The following is a 25,094-nucleotide window of genomic DNA, read 5'->3' as shown; positions in this document are numbered from 1 at the left end:
AAGGAAGGAAGGAAGGAAGGAAGGAAGGAAGAAAGGAAGGAAGGAAGGAAGGAAGGAAAGAAGGAAAGAAAGAAGGGAAGGAAAGAAAGAAGGGAAGGAAAGAAAGAAGGAAGGGAAGAAAAAAAGAAGGAAGAAAAGGAAAGGGAGAAAAGGAAGAAGAAAGGGCAGAAAGAAGAGAAGAGAAGGAGAAAGGAAGGAAGTATTATTAAGCACCTACTATGTTCCAGGTACAGTGCTAAGTGCTTTACAAATATTATCTCATTTGATCCCCACAAAAATCCGGAAAGGTAAATGCTATTATTATTTCTACTTTAAAATAGAGGAAGCTAAGACAGAGGCTAAGTGACTTGCCCAAGGTCACTCCATTAATAAGTGTCCAAAGCCAAAATTTGAACTCAAATCTTTCTGATTTCAGATTCCACCCTTTATCCATTGCACTTCCCTGGGAGGCTAAGTACTTCAAACTATGTGATCCTAGGCAAATCTCTTAACCCCCATTGCCTAGCCTTTGCCACTCTTCTGTTTTAGAATAGATACTAAAACAGAAGATAAGGGTTAAAAAAAAACCACATTATATCTGTTCTATTGTATTTTTCTTTATTTTATAAATTATTTCCCAATCTAATCTGATTCTGGCCCCACTGGGGTAGTGTTGCAGGCTGCGATGTGACCTGCAGACAGTGGGGATGAAACCTGTGCTCCATGCCATACTGACTTAATTTATCACAAAATAAATACCTACATGCTATGGCGAATGGAATTTTTGGCATTAAAATATATGCGGTTATAAAAAATAATGTAAAGAAAAATGGTCATTGCTCATTGTCCATCCACTCCAACGTAATTCATTCTAATAAAGCATGGAGGTGGAGAACCAGTGATGACTTTGGGTAAGAACTTCTTTGGAAATCTGACTGGGCAGGTTTAACATTTACTCTACACAGAGTTTAACGCCCAAGCGTGTTACCATGTTACCAAGAATCCTTCCTTAATAAATAAGAGTAGTCCAATGCCCATGAGATTGAAGTGTTCCAGGCCAGATCTCCGATGATTGCCCAGGCAATCTCCACAGGCCAGAGACTTCTCCAGCAGAATCATGCCGATTTTGTACCTATCACTCTCTCCTGCGCTTTCTTAGGTCCCCAAAGCCTTTGTGAACCTGGTGGATATCTCAGAGCTTGGGAATTCGTTTCAATCAAATAATCAGGAGAATGGACCCAGGTAAGGCTGATCCATTAGCATCCTGAGATGCCACTTCTGAAAATCAGATAAAAGTGCTAAACATTCTACTGGAATGCTGCTATCTAGCAGAGAGCAGTAGAAGGATCTCTGTGAGCCACGTTCAAATCCTGGCTCTGTCACTTCCTTTTTGAGCATATCACTTCACTTTCGTGGACCTCAATTTTCATCATCTGCAAAATGGGGGTGAGGGCAGGGCTGGACTAAACAGCTCGAAATCTATGATCATCTGAATATCAGCTCTCATACTATTCCTTGAATAATCTAAGAGGTTAAACCCAGTCTTGTGGGGGAAGGAAGGAATAATATTTTATCCTGAATTTTATCTCAAAGTCAGAAAGTTTGCATTTATAATTTTAGGGGAAACCTTGACCACTAGATAGCTAATTCTACTTAAAATATTTATTTTCAAAAGAAGTTGATACCAGGACTTTTCAAATACATGATATAGGGTAGTGGTATCAAATTCAAAGAAAATGGGAACCACTAAACTTTTCATGAGGACCCCGCTGGACTGCATTTTGACTTTGTTGTTGCTGTAGTTTGGTTATTTCCATCATGTTTCATTCTTTGTGATCCCATTTTAGATTTTCTTGGCAAAGATATTGGAGGAGTGTGCCACTTCCTACTTCAGCACATTTTACAGATGAGGAAAATGAGGCAAATAGGGTTAAATGACTTGTTCAGGGTCACACAGCTAGTAAATAACTGAAATCTGAACATTCATGAAGACTTCAGGTCTGGCACTCTATCCACAGCACCACCTAGACTTAGAAAATCACGTATTAACATTATGTATTATTTTGTTAATATTTCTCAAATATATTTTAATTTGATTCCTTCTCAGGAGTGTTGTGGGTCAAGGTGGCATGCTTGATATCTCTAGTATAGTGAATAGAGCATGAGACTTGGAGTTTGGAAGAGAGGAAGAACTGAAAGAAGAATAGGGAAGGGTGTGCTGATGGAAGAAACAAATGGGCAGGAGGGATTGCAAGGGAAGAAGGAGATGTGCTGAGAAAGAATGAAGGGAGGATACTGCCATATTTAACTTTATTCATCTTTTCTTTTAGTCTTAGTATGTACAGCTGGCATCCCCACCAAGCCTGGCTCTTGTGCCCTTCCTACCTGGCCCAGAGCTAGGAAGCCTCTACTCTGCCAGACATAAAAGCTTTTGCTAAGAGATGGCTATATCAAAAAGGCCACATGCTGGGAATTTAATGATGGCTCAATCTTTTTTTAAGCCCAAATTAAGGGTAACACAGAGGTCTGAGATGAGGTACAAGAGCCCCAAGTGGACTGCTCATCTTTGCCCATAATTTGTCTTTCGATCCAATCTTTCGTTTATCTAGTCTCTCATTATTTACTCATTTCCTTTTGATAATGTTCCTCAGCTCTCTCTCCTTCCTGACTCCTCACCACAACTCCCAGGCTCTCTAATAGATAGGTGGTCTGGCCCAATCACAGCTTCTTATCCAATCCCCCCTCCCCCAAGCGCAAAGGATCATAGATTTATTAATTATCTGAGCTGGAAAGGATCTCAAAGACTATGTTCTTAATCTCTGTGTCATGGATCCCTTTGGCAAATTGATGAAGCCTATGGACCCCATCTCAGAATATTGTTTTTAAATGTATAAAACAAAATAAAAAGGAATTATCTAGCCTACAATTATAAAATACTATTAAACTTTACTAAATATTTTAATATAAACTTACAAAAATTATAGTTATCAAATAGTATTAAAATATTAAATATTTTAATAAAATAAACATAAAATAAATCATTAAAATGTTTTTTTACAAGTACCCAAATTACAGATTAAGAATGTTTCATCTAATCTAACCTTCCCCCATTGTACAAATGAGGAAACTGAGGCCCAGGGAAGTTAATGTCTTGCTCAAAGTCATCAAGGGAATACGCATTAGAGGCAAGATTTGAACCTAGAACTTTAATTTCTTTTTTGTTTTGGTCTGTAGGGACCTAAATGAAGTGTGTGAGTGCCCACAGGAGCCTTCCCGACTGACCACAGTGGTGCAGAGATGGTACTATCAGGTGAGAATACCTTTGGGGCATGACACTCAGCACCAGCCAGAAAGATCAAAGGAGAGAGGGCTGGTTCTACTCACATAGTGTCTGTCCAAGCCCTGGCCCCTGGATGCTATTTTTCCTTCTCTGCAAGTGGCACAGCATTACAGTAAACATTCCCCAGGGTCCAACTTGCTGAAAGAGCTCAGGAGTTAAGAGCTATTGTACTTTCTCCTTGGAATCAATATTCTCACCTGTCAAATGGGGATCCTATTTGGGGATTATTTTTTAGAAAATGATGGCCTTGCAAATTGATAATGATGATAACTCACACAGGATGTCCCCAGGGTCTAAGTACACTGACTGCATTTCAATGTCACTTTGAGGCTTATAAAGAAAGCTATTTCCTCACAACAGCCCTGTAGGAGAGCTCATAGAAGTATTTCCTCATTTGACAGAGGAGAAAATAGCTTCAGGGAATTTAAGTGACTTGGTCAAGGTCACACAGTAAGTTAGTATTAAAGCCAGAATTAGAACACTATCTAGTGACAGTTTGGGCTAGTTAGGGCATCAAGTCCACAAATTCAAGATAAGATTATGGGATTTGCTACCGAATGAACCTCAGGAACTATCTGGTGTAACCTCTGCATTTTATACATCAATCAACCAATAAGCATATGCTAAGGTCCAAGAGGTACAAAGACAAAAATGAAATAAATCATTCCTGTCCTTAAGCATCTTATATCCTGTTGGCTCCTGGGCTCTATCATCGTTTGGTTCAGTTGATTTTGCATGATCTGTTCCTTTGCTACACCTATCCTGCCATCTTGCAAATTTTATATATATATAAAACATACAGAGAGAGAGAGAGAGGAAGAGAGAGAGACACAGAGAGAGAGAGACAGAGAGAGACAGAGAGAGAGACAGAGAGAGAGAGAGAGAGACAGACAGACAGACAGACAGACAGACAGAGAGACAGACAGAGAGACAGACAGAGAGACGTTTGTTGTACACAGAATCTGAGATAAAAGGACCCCAGTAGCCTTTTTGGTAGACCTGTACATGATCAAGAAATCCCTCTGTGATGTGCCTAATAAGAACTCATTCAGCCTCTATTTGAAAACCCCCACAATTCAAGAGGAAACAAAACAGTCCATCTATTTTTGCCTAGCTCTAAGTGTTAAGCTTTTTCTCACATCAAGCCTACAGTTTCCTCTTTGTAGCTTCTTGCCACTGTTTCTAGCTCTGTCCCCTGGAGCTGAGCAGCACAAGTTCAATCCCTCTCCCATAGATTCTTTGAATACCAGAAAACAACTATCCTACTGGTCTCCAAAGAGACCACAAGGCATTATGGATAAATCTTGAGAAAACCATCCCTACAATTATACAACAAACCAAAATACAAATATGACCGGCACCGCAGTGCTCAAGAGGACTCTCTATTCATTCTAGTTAGTGAAACAACACCTTGCCGCTGGTCTGTAATGACATTATCTTTGTAGTTGAAGTTCCTGCTGAAAAATTAGAGATTCAGTAAACCGTGGGCCATAGATTGTGTGCTGGCCTCTATTTTCCTATTGTGAGCAGTTTTTGATCATGCATAACTCCAGGATGTGACTGGTGGCCCAGAGGACTTCTTCCCAATAGAAGTTCAAGCTCCCTTAGCCTAGAGGCAGATCTGACTTCAAAGAAACAGAGGAATCCAGCTTTCTCTCTCTAACTCTGGTCCATTATTCCCTTACCTCAGAGTAACACAGAGAAATATTTATAATAAAGCTAAAGTATGACTCACATATGGGTAATAGGGTCTCTTCTAGAAAGGAATTTATATTCCAATATGAATATTAGATAGAGAGCAGATATTAATTTCCTCCTAAGGGAACCTGGGAGTTCATGAACAAATACAGATAATCTATCAGCTTATCCCTGGGAAGGAAATGAATTTGGGATTGTGCCCTAAGATACCTTTGGCAGTCACCAGTCGCTGCTTATACCAGAGGAAATCCTATAGCCTCCTTAATTAAATCAACCCATTTCAATCAACCCATATTAGGGGGTAACTATTTCAGAACAAGGTATGGTGGCTGATCCTGGTCCAAGGTTCTATGCAAGAACCCCAGAAAGAACTGTTTCAATGGTCAGAAGTAAGAGGTAGACACTTTGTCCAGCTACTTGATCTCCTCATTGGTGGTTTTTTTTTTCCCTCCAGAACTCATGGGAAAAACTACTGGCCTCTGGAAGATATGATACACAAGATACTTTCACAGTAATTTATCATTCTTTCCTCCATGAGATAGATCCTTCTGTTTTCCCGGTGAGTGTAAGCAGATGGCTAACATGAAAGTGGGAAGAGAGGGAAGAAAGAGCTCAGGGCAATAGCTCAGCAAGACACTGTTCTCTGTGCCCACCCACCACAGATGAGAGGAGTCTAGAATGGAAACCCTTTAGAGATGAGTTAGTCCAGAGCTGCAATTCAAACCTAGGATCCATGATTCCAAGTTCAGTGCTCTTTCCACTAAACCTCATTGCCTCCACCCATTCTCTAGAAAAGTGTCATAAATACTTGTTTCCTCAAGAGTCTGAGGCAGTGAGGTAGCATAATGGATAGAGTACTATCTTGGAGTCAGGGAGACCTGAGTCTCAGATATTTCCTAGCTGAATAAACCTGAGCAAGTCACAATACCCTGTTTGCCTCGGTTTTCTCATCTGTAAAATTAGCTGGAGAAGGAAATGACTTAAGATACTCTAGTATCTTTGTCAAGAAAACCCCAAATGGGGTCAGAAGAGTCAGACACAACTAAAAAACAACAATAACAACCATAGGAACCTCTGGTGAATGCTTATTTCCTTAGGTGTTCAGAACCAGTAGATTTATAAGTGGTGGATATAGCCACTGGTCGATCAGAAAACATTTGCTAAGCTTCTGTTTAATAAGCTCTCTTTTGAAATTGGGCCAGTTGAACCAACAGAGATCTTGAAGATATTAAGTGGGGAAAATTTTATAAGGAATCCATTCCTCTAGTAGAATATATACCTAACCCTTCCCTGAGATGCCAGAAGGAGTAGTGGCTCTACCTTGTGAGATACAGCTTAGTGTCATGTTGGTGAAGATGTGGCATGTGTGCCCCAGTGTGCCTCCGTGTGCCAGAGGGGGCTGCTCCATTCCCCCTCTCCAAAGCACCTGAGGACAGTTTTTGCATAACCTGTCCCTCTGTCCAGCCACTCAATGTGAGTACTCCCTCCCTCCGCTCTCTGGGGTAATGTGGGGCATTCACAGGCAGCTTGAAGGTGAAGTTTGGGCATGCAATCTCTAAAAGGTTCACCAGTGCTGTAGTGTATACTCTACTGATCTCCTCATTGGGTGTCATTTGGGAGCTCAGTTGTTCAGAGCCCTTTGGTAAGGACAGGAATTTTGTCTCAAATTTCCCTTGGGGAACAATGAATCTGTGCTTTGCTTCATAGAAATAGCCTAGTTTCCTGACTTTAGTCAGATATCTCACAACTTTGGTCACAAAGGAAGCACCTTTACTTATGCATTAGTATGGTAAGAGTCCAGACAATTTGGTGCAGAAATATTTCTGGTAATGGAAAATTAACTCATAGCACATGGTGGGTCAGTAGCATCCTATCTGAATCCCAAGAACTGAAGTTTCTTCTCATGGTTTGTTTGTTTTGTTTTTTTTTTCCCCCCAGAGAAAACAGACTTCTGGTTCCTCCCTGAGAAAGTTATCGACTGCCCTTGCCTTGAGTCTTTGGAATGGCATGGTGAGTTGACCTAATTGGCACTCTTGTCCTAGGACTGGACAGAGTGTTGTGGGGACAGAGGTACTTGCCATAGACCTAGAGCCACCGGGGAGAAATGAATGGCTGCTCTACACCTTTCCACCCCATCAATGAATTTGCCACTTGTCACCACAGAGAAAACAGATGGACATTCCATAATCTGTGATCCTGGCAAGGTGCCATGTAGAATTCTGTCCAAGCCCCAGCTGAAATTGTTTTCAATTTGGGGTGCTCTGACAATTCTGAACTGTTGGAGGAGTGGCGAGCAAGGTGGGAACAATACTTAGAGAGAACATAATTCTCTTCATTCAAACCTCTTCTGGGTCTCCCGTCAAGGCACAATTTGCTGTATCCATTCGGCCAAGTTCCCTTGGTGCTTCGTGCCAGGCAGCATTTTATTTTCGATTTAGAGCACTCCATGGAGTCACAACCCTCTTTTGAATATCTCAAGCCCTTTTTTCCCAGAACTCTCAGCATGAGTCACCTCTCAGTGTAGGGAACAGAGTGACCAAAGGAAAGCTGAGATCCCAGGATTCTATTCTCAGCACCGCCATTCATGAACTGGACCTCATGAGATGACCTAACACAGAGACTCAAATTTCTGACTTGTAAAATGAAGGGAATGGTTCATTAGATGATCTCAAAGGTCTCTTTTCCAGCTCTGAGAACTCTAGTGTAAAGCATTTTCTTTATGTGAAGGAGGTACTTAATAAATATTTGTTGAATCGGGTGAATTGAACCCATAAGCTCTATCTATGTATACTTTCTCTAGAACTCAGGTAATGGTTAGGATTCGTGGACCCAAATTTAGCAGTAGGAGGTGAGTCTAAATGTAGGGAGGCAATTCTCCCAAGTGCGGCTAAGTGCCACAAATTATTGAGCATCAGCCTTGGAGTCAGGAAGATGTGAATTCCAATTCATCCTCACATATTTACTAGTCGTGTGGCCCTGGGAAAGTCACTTAATCCTGTTTGCTTCAATTTCCTCATTTGTAAAATGAGCTGAAGAAGGAAATGGCCAGCCTCTCCAATAGCTTTACCAAGAAAATTCTCAATAGTGTTACAAAGACTTGGACACAACTGAAACAACTGAACAACAACAAATTCTCTCAAGGTTGATGGTGCCTGATACAGGATAAAAACCCAGGTTGCCAATAGAATGTAGGCTCCTTAAGGGCAGGGACTATTTTATTTTGGTGCTTTGTGTCCCCAGAATGAGATAGGGACATGATGGGAATACATGCCTGGCATATTTTACTGTTTAATCTTGTCCAACTCTTCATGACCTCTTTTGGGGTTTTCTTGGCAGAGATACTAGAATGGTTTGCCATTTCCTACTTCAGCTCATTTTGCAGATGAGGAAACTGAGGAAAACAGGATTAAGTGACAGCATCACATAGCTAGTAAATGATTGGAATTCACTAAGATGAGTCTTCCTGATTTCAGGTCCTGCACTCTATTCACTGCTCCATCTAGCTACTCCTGAATATTCCATATATCTGCCTGCCATGTAGAAAGTGCTTAATAAGTATTTATAAACCTGCCTGAGTCTAATGCTAGTGCTCTCTGCCAACTCTTTTTCTGAGGAATTCAAAGCACTTTGGTACAAGGAATTGCAGAAACTGTGAAAACAATAATCTATTGGGTGCCTACTATATGCTAGGAATTGTGACCAGTGTCTCAGGCTTGGATCCTTGAGTTTAACAGGTTTATGCTACTGATGTTAGTGTTGGTAAGGAGTGAGTGAGCTGGGAGATGGGGTTGGAGGGATGGTGGAAAAGAAGGGAAAAAAGGTAGAGAAGACTATAGTACAGTGAAAACCATGAACTCTGGAGTCATAAGACCTGGATTAAAATCCCAGCTCTGACTCTTATTGCCTGCATGACCTTGGGCAAGTAACTTAACTTCTCTCCACTTCAGTTTCCTCTTCTATAAAAATAAGAGATTGAAATAGATGGTCTTTGAATTCCCTTTCACCTCTAAATCTATCATCCTTTAATAGGGGCACCTAGATGGCTCAGTGGGTAGTGTTAAACCTATTCTTAGGAGAACTTGAGTTTAAATCCAGCCTTAGACATTTACTAGCTATGTCGTGGCCTCCAGAGCCAATCTTCTTTCCACAGAACTGTGCTATCACCAGTATATGGGAAAAAGAAACAGATTGATGAATACCTGGGCAAGGTGCTTCCTTTGGGTTGAGTCAAGCCCCCACCCCGCCTCCAGTTCCCTCCAGGCCTGATGAGGTGTTACTCAGACGTCTAAGTTTCTCACTAGTATTTGAGCCCCCAACTCAAGTCCTTGCCTCCCCACAATTCTCCAGATTCAGGCAGAGAGATGCTGGTTCCCATTTTTCACCCTTTCCAAGCTACCCTATTTTTAGAACTTCAATGACAGAAACATGTTTTTCTTCTCCCTTGGTTTAGAGAAAGGCCTCCCTCCTCCCAGCTGAGGTGGTAGGCTGACTGATGGGAACAGCTGCAATTCGACACATATCAACCTGAATGGAGCCTGAGAAGGGGAGGGTGGGAGAAAAATTCCCACCAAGGCAGCCAGAGTAAATGAAAAGCACACTGCCATTGGGGAAAGGTGTTGGGTTTCTAGGGTGAAATGTTTGGAGGAGCAGCTTGTTTTACAAAGTGTTTTCTGCTGGGTCTCACTGACCCTGGCTGGAGTGAGAAATCTTCTCAGGAAAACTCAGTTGTTAAGAACATTCTATGTGACTCTGTCCTCATTTTCCAGACCTGAAATGCTCAGGCAAAGATTGCCCCTTATGGGTCCTCACAGTCCATTTCTTGCCTGTCACCCTGGGTGGGAGCAATGCCGATGATGCTTATCACAAGCTCTGCAAAACCTCCCTTCTCCTCCTACTTCATTTCTCTCTTCTTCCCTCTCCCTCAACCCACTTTCTCCCCACCCACCTCTGTTTCCCTCTCTGTCTCTCTCTTTCTCTCTCTCTGTGTTTGTCTCTGTCTCTGTTTGTCTCCCTCCCCCTCCTCTCTGTTTCTCTCTGTCTCTCTCTTTGTGTCTCTGTGTTTTTCTCCCTCCTTCCCTCCCTCCTTCCCTTCCCCCCTTCCCTCCCCCTCTCTCTGTCTCTTCCTCCCTCCCTCTCTCTCTCTGCCTCTTTTTCTGTCTCTGTGTTTGTCTCCCTCTCAATTTCTCTGTGTCTCTGTTTGTATTCCTCCCTTTTCTGTCTCTGTGTTTTGTCTCCTTCCCTCTCTCTCCTTCACCCCATCTCTCTAATCTCTCTCTCTCTCTGTTTGTCTCCCTTCCTTTTCTATCTCTGTTTTGTCTCCTTCCCTCTCTCTCCGTCATCCCCCCAATCTGTGCGTGTGTGTGTGTTTGTCTCCCTCTCTGTGTCTCTGTGTTTGTCTCTCTCTGAATCTTCTTCTGTCTCTGTGCTGTCTCCCTTCCTCCACCCCCCCCCATATGTTTGTCTCCCTCTCTGTCTCTCTGTCTCTGTGTTTGTCTCCTTCCCTCTCTCTCCCTCCCTCTTTGTTTCTCTAATCTCTCCCTCTCTCTCTGTTTGTCCCCCTCCCTCTCTGTCTCTGTGTTTGTCTGTCTCTGTCTCTATCCTGATCCCCACCCATCTCTCTCTCTCTCTCTCTCTCTCTCTCTCTCTCTCTCTCTCTCTCTCTCCCATCAAAATTACTCAAGTATTTGCTGAGTATCTTTTATATGCTTGTTATTCCTCAGCTCAAGAAACTTTTTCATATTTTTAAATTTTTATTTTTGTATCACATCTTCTCCCTCCTCCCCTCCCCTCCCCATAACACAACCAAAAATTATATATAAATTATGTCTTTCATGTTTCTATTTATCAGTTCTTTCCCTGGAGGTGGACATTTACAAGTTATTCTTCAAATACTAATTCTGGAGCTGTATATAATGTTCTCTTGGTTCTACTCATTTTGCTCTTCATTATTTCATGTAGGTCTTTCCAAGTTGTTTTTTTAATTTAACCTGATCACCATTACTTGCAGCACAGTAACATACCATCCCATTTATATACCACAATTTCTTCAGTCATTCCCCATTTGATGGACATCCCCTCAATTTCCAGTTCCTTGCCGTCACAAAGAGAACTAAACAATGGTTTTGCTGGGTCTCAGGGTAGTTTTATAAGTCTATGGACATAATTTCAAATTGTTCTCCAGAACGGTTGGATAAGTTCACAGTTCCATCGACAGTGTATTAGTGTTTGCCCCAAATCTTTCAATGGCTCCCTATTGCCTCCTCCAAGCAAAATTTTAACCCATTTGCCTAGCATTCAAGATCTTCCACAGTCTGTCACCATCCTACCCTTCCAGTCTTATCTCATATTCTTCCTTGCCAAGTATTTTTGCTTTAGACAAACTGGACTATTCATTACATTATAGTCATGCTCTAAGTTTGGGTAATTAAATTTTTTTTTTACTCCAAATCTTTATTCATGTTGTTAGGCAGAAAGGCGAATGATAACAAAAAACAGGCAGAATTTATATAATGTGTTAAGATTTTCAAAGCACTTAACAAATATTATCTCATTTGATGTTCACATGTCTCTGGAAGATAAAGTACCATTATTATCTCCACTTTACAGATGAGGAAACTGATGAGAAGTTAAAGGACTTGCCCCAAATCACACAATTGGTAATTGTCTGAGACAGTATTCAAACTTGGGTCTTCCCAACTCCATACCCAGTGTTCTTTCCACCGTACCCCCTTTCTTCAGTACCACCATCAGAATCAGGAAGACCTATGTTCAAATCCTGCCTCAGATACTTATTAGGTCTATAACCCTGGTCAATTCACTTAATTTCTCTCAGTTTCATCTGTAAAAAGGGGACAATAATAGCACTTACCTCTTGGAGTTGTTATGAGGATTAAATGAAATCATATTCGTAAGCACCTTGTATACCTTAAAGTTCTAGATAAATGTTGGCTATCATTCTTGTATTACTATTCCCCGTGCCTTTCCTTCTTTGCTTGCTAAACAAACAATTTTGTTCAATAAACATTTATTACATAGTGACTACTACATATAAGTTAAATGGTTTAGTGGATTCAAAGCTATCCTAGCAGTCAAGAAGACCTGGCTTCCACGCTCGCTCTCGACTCTGATTCATACTGGCTGAGCCAGTCACAATCTCTCAATGGCTCAGAAAATTCTCCAAGATGAGAAGTTACAGATGAGTTACTGACTGGTTTTGGTGGAGGGAGTTTCCACACCATTGAAATTTCAGGCTAGGACCCTCCAAAAAAGATATTTGGGGGGTCCATAAGTGATGAACCAAATGAGTAATACATATGTTGAAAGGAAGATGAAGCCCCACAGAAAGTGGGGTGGAGCCAAGGAGCAGATATCCACTTCTGGCTATCACTTGTCCAACCAACAAGAGTTGCCCTTCCAATCTTCTTCAAGTCCTCTCACTTCCCATAGGGCCTCTGGGAAATGAACCACTGCAATACTGGTTGATGTGTTAAGTAGTTAGTTAGGTGTCTTCCAAGACTACTTGATCTCAGTTTTCCACTAATGTCAACCTCCCTCTCTGGTCTGAGTCACATGGCAAAGTCTTGGCTAAAGTCTCAGTCAGTCCCCTTCTTCTCTACCTCCCTTACTCACCCTTTCCTACTATTTGCTGGTCCATACCCAATTCCATGAGAATTTGAGGCAGGGGAGCTGAAAGAAAAAGACACTGGACAATTATTTTTATTTCCATTTCATAGGATATGAATTTAGAAATGAGAAGCTATCTAGCCCAACCACTTCATTTTACAGAAAAGGAAACTGGAGCCCAATAAGGTTAAGTGACTTGACCAAGGTGACACAGGTAGCGAGGGACAAAGATAGAATTTGAATTCTGGTCCTCTAACTTCAGAGGCTAGTATTCATTCCATTATACTATGCTCCCCACAGTGTCTAAGTTCTCATTCTATTCTGTCATTCATTTAAGTTTTGGGTGAATCACTGAATCTACCTAGACCTAAGTTTCCTTAACTATCAAACAGGAATTAAAATGGCCATATATGCAAGAAAGTACTGGTAGATGTTTACTGGCTCTCTAAAAAAAGATATGTATTCATGATACATTTTTAAGTTTAATTTGTATTATTTACATTTTCTCCACTTTCTTAGGTGTTAACCCATCAATAAAATAAGAAAGAAAGTCCTGATTTGTGGCATATGGCAGTTTCTTGGTATAAATGTTAATACTGAGAGTTTAATAATTGGCTCTAATGGACAGGTCAGGTCCAGCACACTCCTTCTAACTCATGATCTTGTTTCTCCCATATTACATATGTGATCTTATATATACATATATATAAGATCACATATATATATAACTGTTTGACTATTGTGATAAGAAACCTGGGCTCAGAGGCTTAAGTAGCCTTCCTGAGATCTCATCACTGGAAAATGATAGTGAGAACTTGACTCAGGTCTTTTTTATGACAAGTCTAATTCATTTTTCACAATGCCACCTTGCTTCTTTCTCAGAAGGCTGGTGAAGATAAATGGACTATCCAAATCTCTTTCTGAATGACTTTACACCTGTTTCTCCCCCTCTCAAGTTCTTAGATCTCATGCCCTTAAAATGAGGAGACTGAACTAGATGACTAACAAGTTCCCTGAGAACCTTTTCAGCTCTAAATTGTGCTCCTCTGATCCTCTATGTACCCTGAAGAACCCTTGGCTGTGTTCAGTAACAAACATGGAGAGGACTAGAGCCTCCCTTCAGTATTCTTGTTCCTGAAAAACAGCCTTGCCCTGGTCCACATTCATATCCCCATTCAGAGGCTTGGCTACATTTGGAATTTAAGTAGGTCTTGGATACCTTGGATACATAGACTTGGGCATATTGGACTGTGAGTAGGTCTTGGGTTGAATGAAGGATGCAGTGCTTTTTCTTTCTTCCATCCTTTGCTTTGGGCTGTTGTCATTCCTCCATGAGCTAATGAACAGAATCCACCTATTTGACTCCCCTTTCAATTAGACATTTCAGGGCTAATCAGAAGGTTAAAGTTCTCTCTCCTGCCTCTTCATTGACAGGAACATGGACGTTATGATAAGATACTCTTGGAGAACTTGGTTTTGGCTAAGGCTAAAGTGACTAAACTAGAAAATGAAAGGAAGATTAGCAGATAAAATGTTATATTGATCCAGTGGCTTCTGGCTCAGGATATGCCTCTGCCTCTGGGGCTCAGTAAGGGTTTGTCACCAGAGTCCCATGTCTCTAAGCAGGAGTGATGGTGACAGGGCTCTCGGGGCTGGCTAGTTCATACCTAGGTCCCCTGAAGAACCATCCTAGAGACTAAATTTTTGAAAGAGAGGCCACTGGCATTGGGAAGCTCTTGGGAAGTTCTCCAAGGTTTCTCAAATGCTTATAAATTGTTGGGTGAAAAGGGAAGTCATAATGTCTTTGACCTATGCTGCAGTCTGATTGATGATATGGCAACTTGGCCCATAAACACTACTTCAACCAAAGAACATCCTCCTCTAGTTAAGGGTCAAGCCCCAAGTCCCTCAGATATAAAATGTAGGGGATGTACTAGGAGATCTCTAAGGTCCCTTCTGGCCATAAAATCATGTGCTGGTTCCCTAACATATGGTTCTTACAGAGTAATGGGAACTTCAAGGTCATGAGTTTTATCCTTTGGCTTGTGTGTACAATGTGGTTTCAGTCAGTCATGTTCCTACCTTTCTGTAGGCAGAGGAGGTCAATTCAATTCAACTCAACATTTATTAAGTACCTATCCAAGCAGTACATCGTACTGTGTGATGCAGGGACAAGGGCAAAAATGGCAGGTAATCAGATAACTCTAATGTAAGTTAGAATGAGAAAAATTCATAGGGAAAGTCAGACAGAGAGGCATGAGAGATGGGAGAGAAAGTGATCTCCTTGGAAATCAGGCATGGTTTCATGGAAGGGGTGACCCTTTTAAGGTGACACCTTAAAGGAAGAAGGGCAGCAAGTTAATATAGAAAGGTTATTGCATTTGGAGTCAGGAAATTTGGGTTCAAAGCCTGGGTTTGAATTTTAATAGCTGTGACCATGGGCAAGTCATTTAATTTCTTTCAGTCATGATTTCTTTCTTTACAAAATGGGAATAATAATAATACTTGTAGTATCCTCCTCATAAGGTTGTAGTAGCAAGCATTCTATCTCCCCAATAGAATGTAAGTTCCTGAAAGGCAGGCACTTTTTGTTTTTTGTTTATGTAATTCCCAGCACCTCGCTTAGTGCTTAGAACATAGGGACATCAAAACTTTGATCACAAATACTTGCGACCTGATTGATTGAGTGAACAATAAGAGGAAAACACACTATGAATATTGGAGGACTAAATAAAATGTGAACTAGTATCTGAAGGAGATGTGGAGAGAATCTTCTAGAAATAGGAGATAATGGGTCAATATGCACAGAGTCAAAAGAGGAAAGGCCAAAATTGGGGAAGAGATGGTAATCTAGCTTGTCTGGATCATAGAGTGCATGAAAGGGAGTAGTATGAAGTTAAAACTGGGGAGGGAGGTAGAATAAAATCTCATTGAGGACTTTGAATGAATCACCTAATCCAGTCCCAAACTATGGATGTTTTTCTTCAAGTGAATTACCATACAATAATATCTCTCACTGATAAAATGCAAAGTAGATGGTACAGGTGTTGTCCCCATTTTACAGATAAGGAAATTAGGGTTCAGAGAGGTTAAGGGATCTATAGAGAGTCACCCACCTTGTAAGCATCTGAGCTGGGATTTGAAGTCAGATGCTTCCTGACCTATCTCTCAATGTGACACTGCTTGCTGTGTGCTGCAGAATGCCTCTCAATAAGCACTGCTCAGTGATACCCTGGAGTGGTGTCAGGACTAAAAGACTTGCCTGACATGAACCTCTCATGTCACTTTCTTTTCCAGATAGATCCAACAGGAAGGAAGGAAGAGTTATTCACCACAGGACAAAGAATTCCAGTGAAATGTCCTACCCAGGTATGCAAGCATTGGTTAGGGTGGGGTATCCTGATAATTTGGAATGTCAGCTTTGTAATCGCAACTGGCAAGGCTGCTTATCCATTTCCCCCATTAATGCCCTGAAATACTATTTTTGACCAGTTTCCACTCTTTTCAACATTAGGAATGGCTTTATAAAAAGCTTCTCCCAACCAGGAAGTTTGCTACCCTTTACGTTTCTCCCGCTATTATACCAGGAGTGGAAGACTATAAACTGAGCCTTTAGAACTCAATTCTAGCTTCATATGTCTCCTCATGCTATCTTATCAGACCTAGACCCTTGTACTATTTGCAGACTTTCTGCTCTAGGCTGAAGAAGAGGAAGTGAGGAGCTGTGCTATTGCACAGCCAGGAGGGTAGAGCAATTTAAGGAAGGAGATGATTTTGATGGTATTTTTTAAAGCTCATTAGCTGAGAAGCAAAGAGACTTTAGGTGATGGCTGACCTGATCCCTGAAAAGCAGCATCACTGAACAAGTCAGTTTTCCTCATGGTACCTCAATAGCAAATCTATAAAATGGTGACATTCATGCTAATCCACTTCTCATTCACATATTTTGATCACTTTGGTGATTTGTGATTTCATCAATGGGAATACTCCTTTCAAACACAGATTACAAATGTTCTCTGACTTAGTAGAAGGTCTTCAAGAATTGCTATGGAGGGACAGCCAGATAGTACAGTGGAATAGAACACCAGGCCTGGAGTTGGGAGGATCTGGGTTCAAATTTGACCTTCATAGTTGTATAACCTGGGCAAATCACTTAACCCCATTTGCCTAGCCCTTGCCTTACTGTCTTAGAGTTGTTATTAGAACAGACAACAAGGGTTTAAAAAGAAAATAAAAGATATTGAAGAGGTAAAATTTGGGGGAAATACCCTACAATTGGGGTCATAGCTGTAGAAATGTCATTCTGGGGAGAACCAGTAATGGCTTACAGTAGGCAGAGAAACTTGCCCCAGTTACTATATCTGGAAAGATGGACTTCTAACTAGAGAAGTACAGTCAACACAAGTGAAGTTGGACCCATAAGACACATTGGAAAGAACTGGGATGGTAGTAGGGAAACCCAGCGGGCTGTTCTAATTATTTGGTGCCATAATCCCATAGCCTTTGGGACAATCAGGATTCTCTACTACCCACTTGACAGGAAAGGAAATCTGCAAGCATGACAAAAGACTTTATTCTAACTAATATTGTATGGGGGGGGTTCTGTATTTAAAAAGAGAAAGAAATTCAGTCACTGACTCATGAGAATGTTGTCTCTGCACCCAAGATAAACAGGGCACACACACCAACAATAAATATGCCACTCTCCTACCAAGAGAATTGATGGCTACTGTGGAAGAGAAGCTGGTGAGGGTTTCAGACATCAACCAAAAATTGTTGCATCTATTTCTATAGTTGACAAAAAGTCGAGTTCCATGATAACAATGATCAGGTTCACCCTTAGTCCTGAGTTTTTGTCATAACATTTGTTGCTTTCTTTCTACAGAAAAACCCTTATCTCTTCACCTACAGAAACAATAATAAACTCTCTTCCGCACCGGAGATCAAGAGGAGGTCTGAGGTACTAAAAACTCTTGTTGCTTATAAATATACAAATACTGATTAGTGCTGAATCTTTAGAGGCTGGGGAAAGCCCTCTGTGTTGTTCTTTAAGACCTACAACTCCAAATCCATATTATGGTGCTAGAGCAAAACCGGAATGAGGGAGTAGGCACAAATATATGTGTTAAAGTATGTGAGCTTTGGAAGCAGGTCTAAGCCCCCTTTTATCTTTTCTGTAAAATGGAAAGCTTGGATTAAATTGGGGAGGGTCCATGGATCTATCAAGGTGGAGTGTCTATATTTTCAGGTGGGGAAAAATTACATTTTTATTTTCACTAACCTCTAACTGAAGTTTAGCATTTTTTTTCCAGTTAAAAACATTTTTTTGAGGGGGCAGTCCAGTGACTCAGTGGACTTAGGTTCAGACCTAGAGATGAGAGGTTCAAATTTGGCCTCAGATACTTCCTAGCTGTGTGATCCTGGGCAAGTCACATAACCCCCATTGTCTAGCCCTTACTGTTCTTCTGCCTTGGAACCAATACACAGTATTGATTCTAGGATGGAAGGGAAGGGTTTTAAAAAGTATGTACATTTTTCTGACATCAGACTGTCAAAGGGGTCCATGACACGAAAGATTAAGAATCCCTAAACTAGATGATAATAACAACTCAAATTTTTCTAACTCTTTCAGGTTTGCAAAGTTCTTTCTTAACAACAACCCTAAAATAGATGGGACAAGTACAGAAGCGTGCTTGTGAGGTGGTTTAAAAACCAACCCTCTGGGGGCAGGGGGAGATTATATATCAAACACACTTCTAAGTTCAATCTGCATTATTGGAATTTTCTCCATCACTTTATTAAGTCTATATAATCAATACTATAAGAGGTCAATCCTTGATTTAGAACATTTGACAGTTTCTGAGAATTACATGCTAACAATGAAAACTTAACAACTGGCTCTTGCAAGATCCTGTTCAAATAGGCTCTAGTACATCACTGGACTGCCCTGCCAACCCCATTCTACACATGAAGACACAGGCTCAGGCTCGTCCAGGTCAACGGTGGCTAGTGAAGTCAGGCGTCAAACCTATCCTTTGACTTGAAGTCTAAGCTCTTTGCAGGACATCACACTGATGTTTAAGAGCCTCAGTGATTCAGTATGGACTGTAGGATCCTAGACCTTGACCCAGAAAGGCCCTGAGAGGCCACCTAGTCCAAATCCTGCCATTTTACAGATAAAGACACTGAGATCTAAGAGGTGAAGTTACTTGCCCAGAGAAACAGAGGCAGCAAAAGGCAGAAGCTGGGCTTCGAACTCAGATCCTGTGACTCAGGCTGAGTTCAATGATTTTTCTATCATGGCCCCGTGGATATACACTTGCATGTCAGAATGGTTCCACCTCACCAGCTTTGTGGCCTGGCAGCTATGCTTTCCCCACCCCTGTTCTTGTCGGACCAATTGTCCTGCTTTTCTGTCTGAAGATGGCCATCACTCCGAGACAGACAGAAGGCTTAGGAAGGTTGTGGCCATATGGTAAGGCCCCGAACAGTAATAGCAGGAAGATGAAAAAGATTCCTAACTCTGCAGCCCTCTTTACACTCTTCTTGTTTCTGCCTCAGGAAGACCCCTGGTAACCCTCCTTTTTCACTTTTCTTCAAAAAGAAATACTATTGGGGGCAGCTAGGTGACTCAGTACATGAAGAGACAGGCCTAGAGATGGGAGCTCCTGGGTTCAAATCTGGCCTCAGATACTGCCTAGCCGAGTGACCCTGGGCAAGTCACTTAACTCCCATTGCTCAGCTCTTACCACTCTTCTGCCTTGGAACCAATACACAGTATTAATTCTAAGATGGAAGGCAAGAGTTAAAAAAAAAAAAAAAGAAAAAGTATTATTATTTTGGAAGGCCCATCCTAAGATGTGCCCCCAAGAAAGTAGGAATTTATTCCCATTAGTGACTTAATCCTATTCCTAACCAGAGTAGGGCCTTACTATCCCTTATTTAGAACTAGAGTGAAACTTTTTTCAAACAAGTGTTGGAGTCTGAAATGTATTTAAATTAGCTTTACAGATAGGCTCTAAAAGTCCTTTGGCTCACTCAAATCTCCCCATCCAGGCCAACAGCATGGTGAGAATGAATCATTGGATAAGGAGGGATACTTGAAACATGAAAGAATGTATTTCCCAATGAGTCAAACTTTCTATGTAGTATTTATTTCTTTCTCCCCCACCCCCCACACTAAAGCCCAATTGCTTTCAGTCCTCTGCCCATTGTGCTCATTTGTAAGGCTGTTGAAAACTATGGCCCCAAACAGGGAAACTCCTAGGTCTATTTCCCCTATTTCTACAGGAATACCCCTATCTATTAGTCACGTAATTATTATGTCTCCCAAGATAAAAAGTCTCCAATGGTAAAAAGTCAGGGTCATATAGCATCTGCGTAACTACAAATGTTGTTTTTTTGTTTTTTCATTTTAGACGAGAGAAGGAACAGAAATCCGATGTCCCAATATGGATCCCTCCAACGAGGTGCCCATTTCAGGTAAACAGACCTCTAGAAAGTATTTTTAAACCCATTGGAAGCCTGAAACTGAACCAACCAAAGAAAATTAGGGTTTTCCATCCAAACAGGAATATTCATGGGTAATAATAATATGATTGCAAATCTTGAAGTTGAAGGGATCTCAGAAGTCACCTAGTCTAAAACCCTAATTTTACCAATGAGGAAACTAAGATCCAGGAAGGAGACTTTCCCAAAGTGATACAGTTTTTTAAAATAGCAGATTTGGGCATTGAACCCTAGTTTCTTAGACTAAAAATCCAACATTCTATTCTACTACTCTGCTCTAGATGTTAGTAATAGCCAATACTTATATAGCCTCTTTTAAGGTTTACAAAGCACTTTAAATAATTATCTCAGTGGAGTTCATTTTTTTTTCCTTTTTCAATTCTATATAGGCTGTACTAGAGCATCAAGCTATCTCTTCAACTCTAAGTTTTATTGGTGCCTCATGTTTTTACATGATAATCATCTCCAGAATAAAAAAAAAATAGCTCTCAGACTGAATTCTCCTTTTTGATAATCCGTTTAACAAAAATACTCATTCCCAGGACTCCCTTCCCACTCCCAAATCTTATCTAATAGGTTCTTACCTCTCTGCTGGGAGAAGAGAGTTATGTTTCGTTATCTTTTCTCCAAGACCACTATTGATTTTTCATCTGGTTGAGTTACTCTTCAACTGCAGTGCTAGAGAATTGTCTCCATGGCATGAAGCAGTGGTGTCAAAATCAAATAGAAATATTAATCCATAACAAGGATCTCTGTGGGCCACATGTTGACTTAGAAAACCACCTATTAACATTATCTACATTCTATTGCATTTTAATTTATTTTTGTTAAATATTTCTCAGGTACATTTTAATCCAGTTCAGGCAGCCATCTATAGTATTTGGTACCTCTGGCTTATGGGATGTTAGAGCATGAGGGACCTCTAACGATCGTCATTCAATTCTGGCTTTTTATAGGGACAACTAGGTGCCTCAGTGGATAGAGTTCTAGATTTTGAATCAATAGTTTGAATCTTGAGTTTGTGGTCTGTGAAACTTGATTGATACTAAGGTCAACAAGCCTCAGTTTCCTCACCTATAAAATGAGGATAATAAGAATACCTTACTCCTTGGGACATTGTGAGAATCAAATAAAATGAAATCTATAAAATGCTTTGCCAATTTGGCTACTGTTATTAAGGAGAAAGTGAGAAATTGTCACCAATAGCTATTCAGCATCCGCAGGGCACTTGGCTAGGTGTAGAGAACATAAGTAGGAGCCCTGGCCCCGGTCCATAAGGGGCTGGCAGCAGTAGGCTAGTCTAGAAGATCATGAAAGCCAAAGTCATCTCAAACTCAGAGGGAAAGTGACCAGTCCAGTCCCATAACCTCCATCAGACTTCATGAGCAGAATGTAATTGGGGAGGCCACATGGCAATAAAGCATCTATTTTAGCACATTGGTCATTTCCACTGCCGTGTGCTGGCAGTAGACACGAGAGGGTCGGTGATCCATGAAGGTTGAGAGGAATTTAATTTCCTTCACTGAACATAAGGACAAGAGAGCATAGCCATGGCAACCCACCCACAAACCATTAAATGTTGGCCCGTGGGCCATCTTCAGGCTGCATTGCACAGGCTGCTGCCCTCCCTTTTAGGAAATTACAGAATTCTTCATTCATTTCTAATTGCTGCTAGGTCCATGGGGCAGTCATCTCTTTTCCACCCAGAAGGCTTCTCTGCTCTTCCCCCAAGGATGTACTTAGATCGGGTTCATTCCTGGGAAGCCTACCTTGCTTCAATGGAAAGAGAGGGTTAGGTTCCCATTCTTTGCTCCTTAAATCCCCGCCATGGGTCCCTGGGGATTTTTTTTACTTACATCTCCTACTAGGGTTTATATCTCCTACTAGGGCTTATATCTAGTGTTTCCCAAAAAGAGGGGAGTAGAAAAGGTACTCAGCATACAAAATCTCTGAGACGTAGGACAGGTGATTTATTTATACACATACATAGAAGAAAAACTAAACAAAAAAGTCTAACAAAGTATGCATTAACAGAGCAGGATTCAGTGACTAAACTTATAACTCCTGTGATAGTCAGCCAGGAGATGGATAACTAAACCTCATTAGGACATAAAGCAGTTTGCAGGAGTGCTAATAAGGCATTTTAAATTTCATCTCAGCTCTATGCTGTCCAAACAACTCCTGTCTACTGGTTGACCAGGCTGATTCAGGCCAATCCTCTCTGTCAGTGGTCTCTCCAAAGCAGAGGTTTCCCCTGCCACCATCTAGCTCCAACTCAATGGATCCCGAAGCCTCTGGACCTCTCAAACTCATAATTGCCTTCAAACCTGAACATAATCACCTCAGAACATTGGTTTGCCTAACATCAAGAAAGAACAGACTCAAAAGAAGCAGCCTAAACCCAGGCTTAGGTTTGCTTGGGAAGCATATATGCTTTAAAAAAAAAAAAAAGTAAATTCTTACCTTCCGTCAGTTCCAGGGCAGAAGTGTGGTAAGGGCTAGGCAACTGGGATTAAGTGACTTTCCCAGTGTCACTTGGCTAGGAAGTGTCTGAGGCTAGATTTGAACACAGGACCTCCTTTCTCTAGGCCTGGCTCTCAATCCATCAAGCCACCAAGATACATGCTTTTGATGCCATGCGTTCATAGCCACATGGTAACTGGGAGTGGAGGGGATAATGGCATACCACCCTGTTCTCTGTCCTACCCCATGTTGAGAAGCATTTCAAAACAGCCCTGACCTGATTTGTGACTGGAAAAGGAAAGAGAGATACAGAAGACCAATCATATTCTTTTCAAGATCTATTGTTCACCAACTCTTTTGACTCCACATATAATAAGGGGGCCTTTTGTTATTTTAAAAAAAAAAAAAAAAACCTCATTAGGCCAGAATCACATGTGGTCATAAGTGAGCCCCAGTGCTTAATTCAAGTGGAACCAGGAATGCCAACTCAGAGTATGCTCTATGGGTTGGCCCCTGTAGGCTAAATTCAACCTTGTCATGTATTCAATGAACTCATTCATTTATTTCTTCTTTGTACAAATAGTTATGGAGCTCTTGATTTGTGTACTTCACCTTTCGGGGAGATATGGGCAATAGAGAAGAAATTTCAGCTGGGGCCCTTGTCTTCCAGGAGCTCACATTATGGGACACATTATCTGTTCTGGATGAAGCCATATGTCAGGATAAATGTGAGAGACAGGATTCAAACCCAGATCTCTCTGTCCAATAACTCATCTACTGTGCCATCCTGCCTCTGGGAACAGTAACTGAGCCCTATGAGTCAATCACCTTGCTGAGAGATCACAGGCAAACAAAAAAGTCAAAGATGAGGATTCTGCTTTCCAGTAACTCAGTGTTCTAGTCACAGTTTAAGGTGTCAGGAGCAATGTTGACAGGTTGCTGAGAAGATAGAATATAAGTTCAGAGAATTGATCTTGGACTCTGTTGTGGGTCTTGTTCAGATGAGAGGTCTCAAACTGGAGAAAGTTTTCTTCTTATCTTTGGGTTAAGTGTGGGGGTTAGTGGGGAACCAAGTATCTAGGCCTAACTTGGATTTTTGCCTCAGTCAGTCAACAAGTATTTATTAAGTATTTCCTATGTGCCGGGCACTCTGTTGAGTGGTAGGGATACAAAGTCGAAACATTTTAGTCCTTGCTCTCAAGAAGCTTGTGTTCTATTAGGGGAAGGCAACATACAAAAGGGAATTGAAAAATGGGGGTGGAGAGGTTCTCACGTGGGGCCCTGGTGGCAAAGTCCAGATAGCCAGAAGAAGAGCCAGTAAGATGGCTGGCCTACCTTTCCTCAAAATGGAAATTCTAGAAGGATTCACCAATGGAGGCCATAGGGAAAAGGTCTGTTCCAGGCTGAAAAAGCCATAAGAGCTGAGACTTAGTACCTCTGAACCAAGGAAAAGTACTTCAGCTGGCTCAAGTAGCTTAGAAGCAAATTAACATCTCACCCCTCACTCCATGATCCAGGGAGGTCTGACCTCTCTTGGTGTCGCCTCTCAGGGGGCTTTTTCTTCCTGAATATATTTTGTCTGAGCCACAAAGATTGTGCCTATCTAACTGGGAGGCATTTTCCCCACTTAAAGCATCTGGAAAGGACCTTGGGGGCCATCTTGTCCAATCACTCCCCAAAAGTATCTCCTCTATAACATGCCCAACAAGTAGTTCTTCAACCTTTGCTGTTTGAAGAGCTTCAATGAGGATGAAGTCCTCACCTCTATCTCACTTTTAGCCAGTTCTCATTACCAGGAAGTTTTTTCCGAACCTCAAGCTTAAATTCTCATCTTGGCATCTCCCCCTCATTGCTCATGGTTTTGCTTTTAGCCACCAAACCTTTCCTTTTTACAGCCCCTTCACTTTACAGATGGGGAAACTGAGACCCAAAGTTCTCATAAGACCAAAAAGTGAGAGGAATTCGCCCATGGTCACACACGTCATAAATAAAACCCTTGGGATTAGGAGCTGAAAATCATGAGTTCTGTTCACCCCCAAAACCCCCAATGCTGCCTTCTTTGCCTTAGCCTTTGCCTTATTCTCTTTGGCAATTTAGCTTGCAGAATATAAAGAGGTGACTCCAGCGGCGCACAAGTGAATAGTTAGTTAGCTTAGGAGAATGGCCTGTGTCAAGGAGAAAAGGAGTGGGGAGGGAGAGAGGGAAGGGAACAAGCATTTACGAGTGCTCCTTCCTTCCAGGCTCTTGGCTAAGAGCTTTACAAATATTACAACCTTTGTAGATGGCCTTAAAGAATGAAGACTTTCATGCAGAGATAATTCTCAACTGCCTCAGTGATTCAGGAGGAGATAGTCTTTAACCACTCAATGGGAGTCATCCCTTTTCTAATCTTATTGCCCTGAAAGTACACTCTGGCTGCCTACCTAGATCATCTGTGTCGCAAGATGACAAAATAAACTTCAAGGCAAGGTCTTCTATGCAA

The 25,094-nt window shown here is 41.4% G+C and overlaps 1 protein-coding gene across 1 annotated transcript in view; it reads left to right on the top strand.

Moving 5' to 3' along the window:
- The window catches only part of PLB1 (phospholipase B1), a 203,633-nt gene that overhangs the window by 25,256 nt on the left and 153,283 nt on the right, over positions 1-25,094 (top strand). Inside the window, exons 12-18 of the mRNA XM_044659597.1 lie at positions 1,139-1,221; positions 3,214-3,289; positions 5,472-5,576; positions 6,956-7,027; positions 15,938-16,009; positions 17,526-17,600; positions 20,059-20,122. Coding sequence (XP_044515532.1) covers positions 1,139-1,221; positions 3,214-3,289; positions 5,472-5,576; positions 6,956-7,027; positions 15,938-16,009; positions 17,526-17,600; positions 20,059-20,122 — 547 coding nt within the window. The remainder of the gene's footprint in view (positions 1-1,138; positions 1,222-3,213; positions 3,290-5,471; positions 5,577-6,955; positions 7,028-15,937; positions 16,010-17,525; positions 17,601-20,058; positions 20,123-25,094) is intronic.

Source organism: Gracilinanus agilis, chromosome 2 (genome assembly GCF_016433145.1).
Source record: "Gracilinanus agilis isolate LMUSP501 chromosome 2, AgileGrace, whole genome shotgun sequence".
In the NCBI taxonomy this organism is placed as follows: Eukaryota; Metazoa; Chordata; class Mammalia; order Didelphimorphia; family Didelphidae; genus Gracilinanus; species Gracilinanus agilis.
Note: the sequence above shows the minus strand (reverse complement) of the source record. Positions and strands in the feature narration are given on the sequence as shown.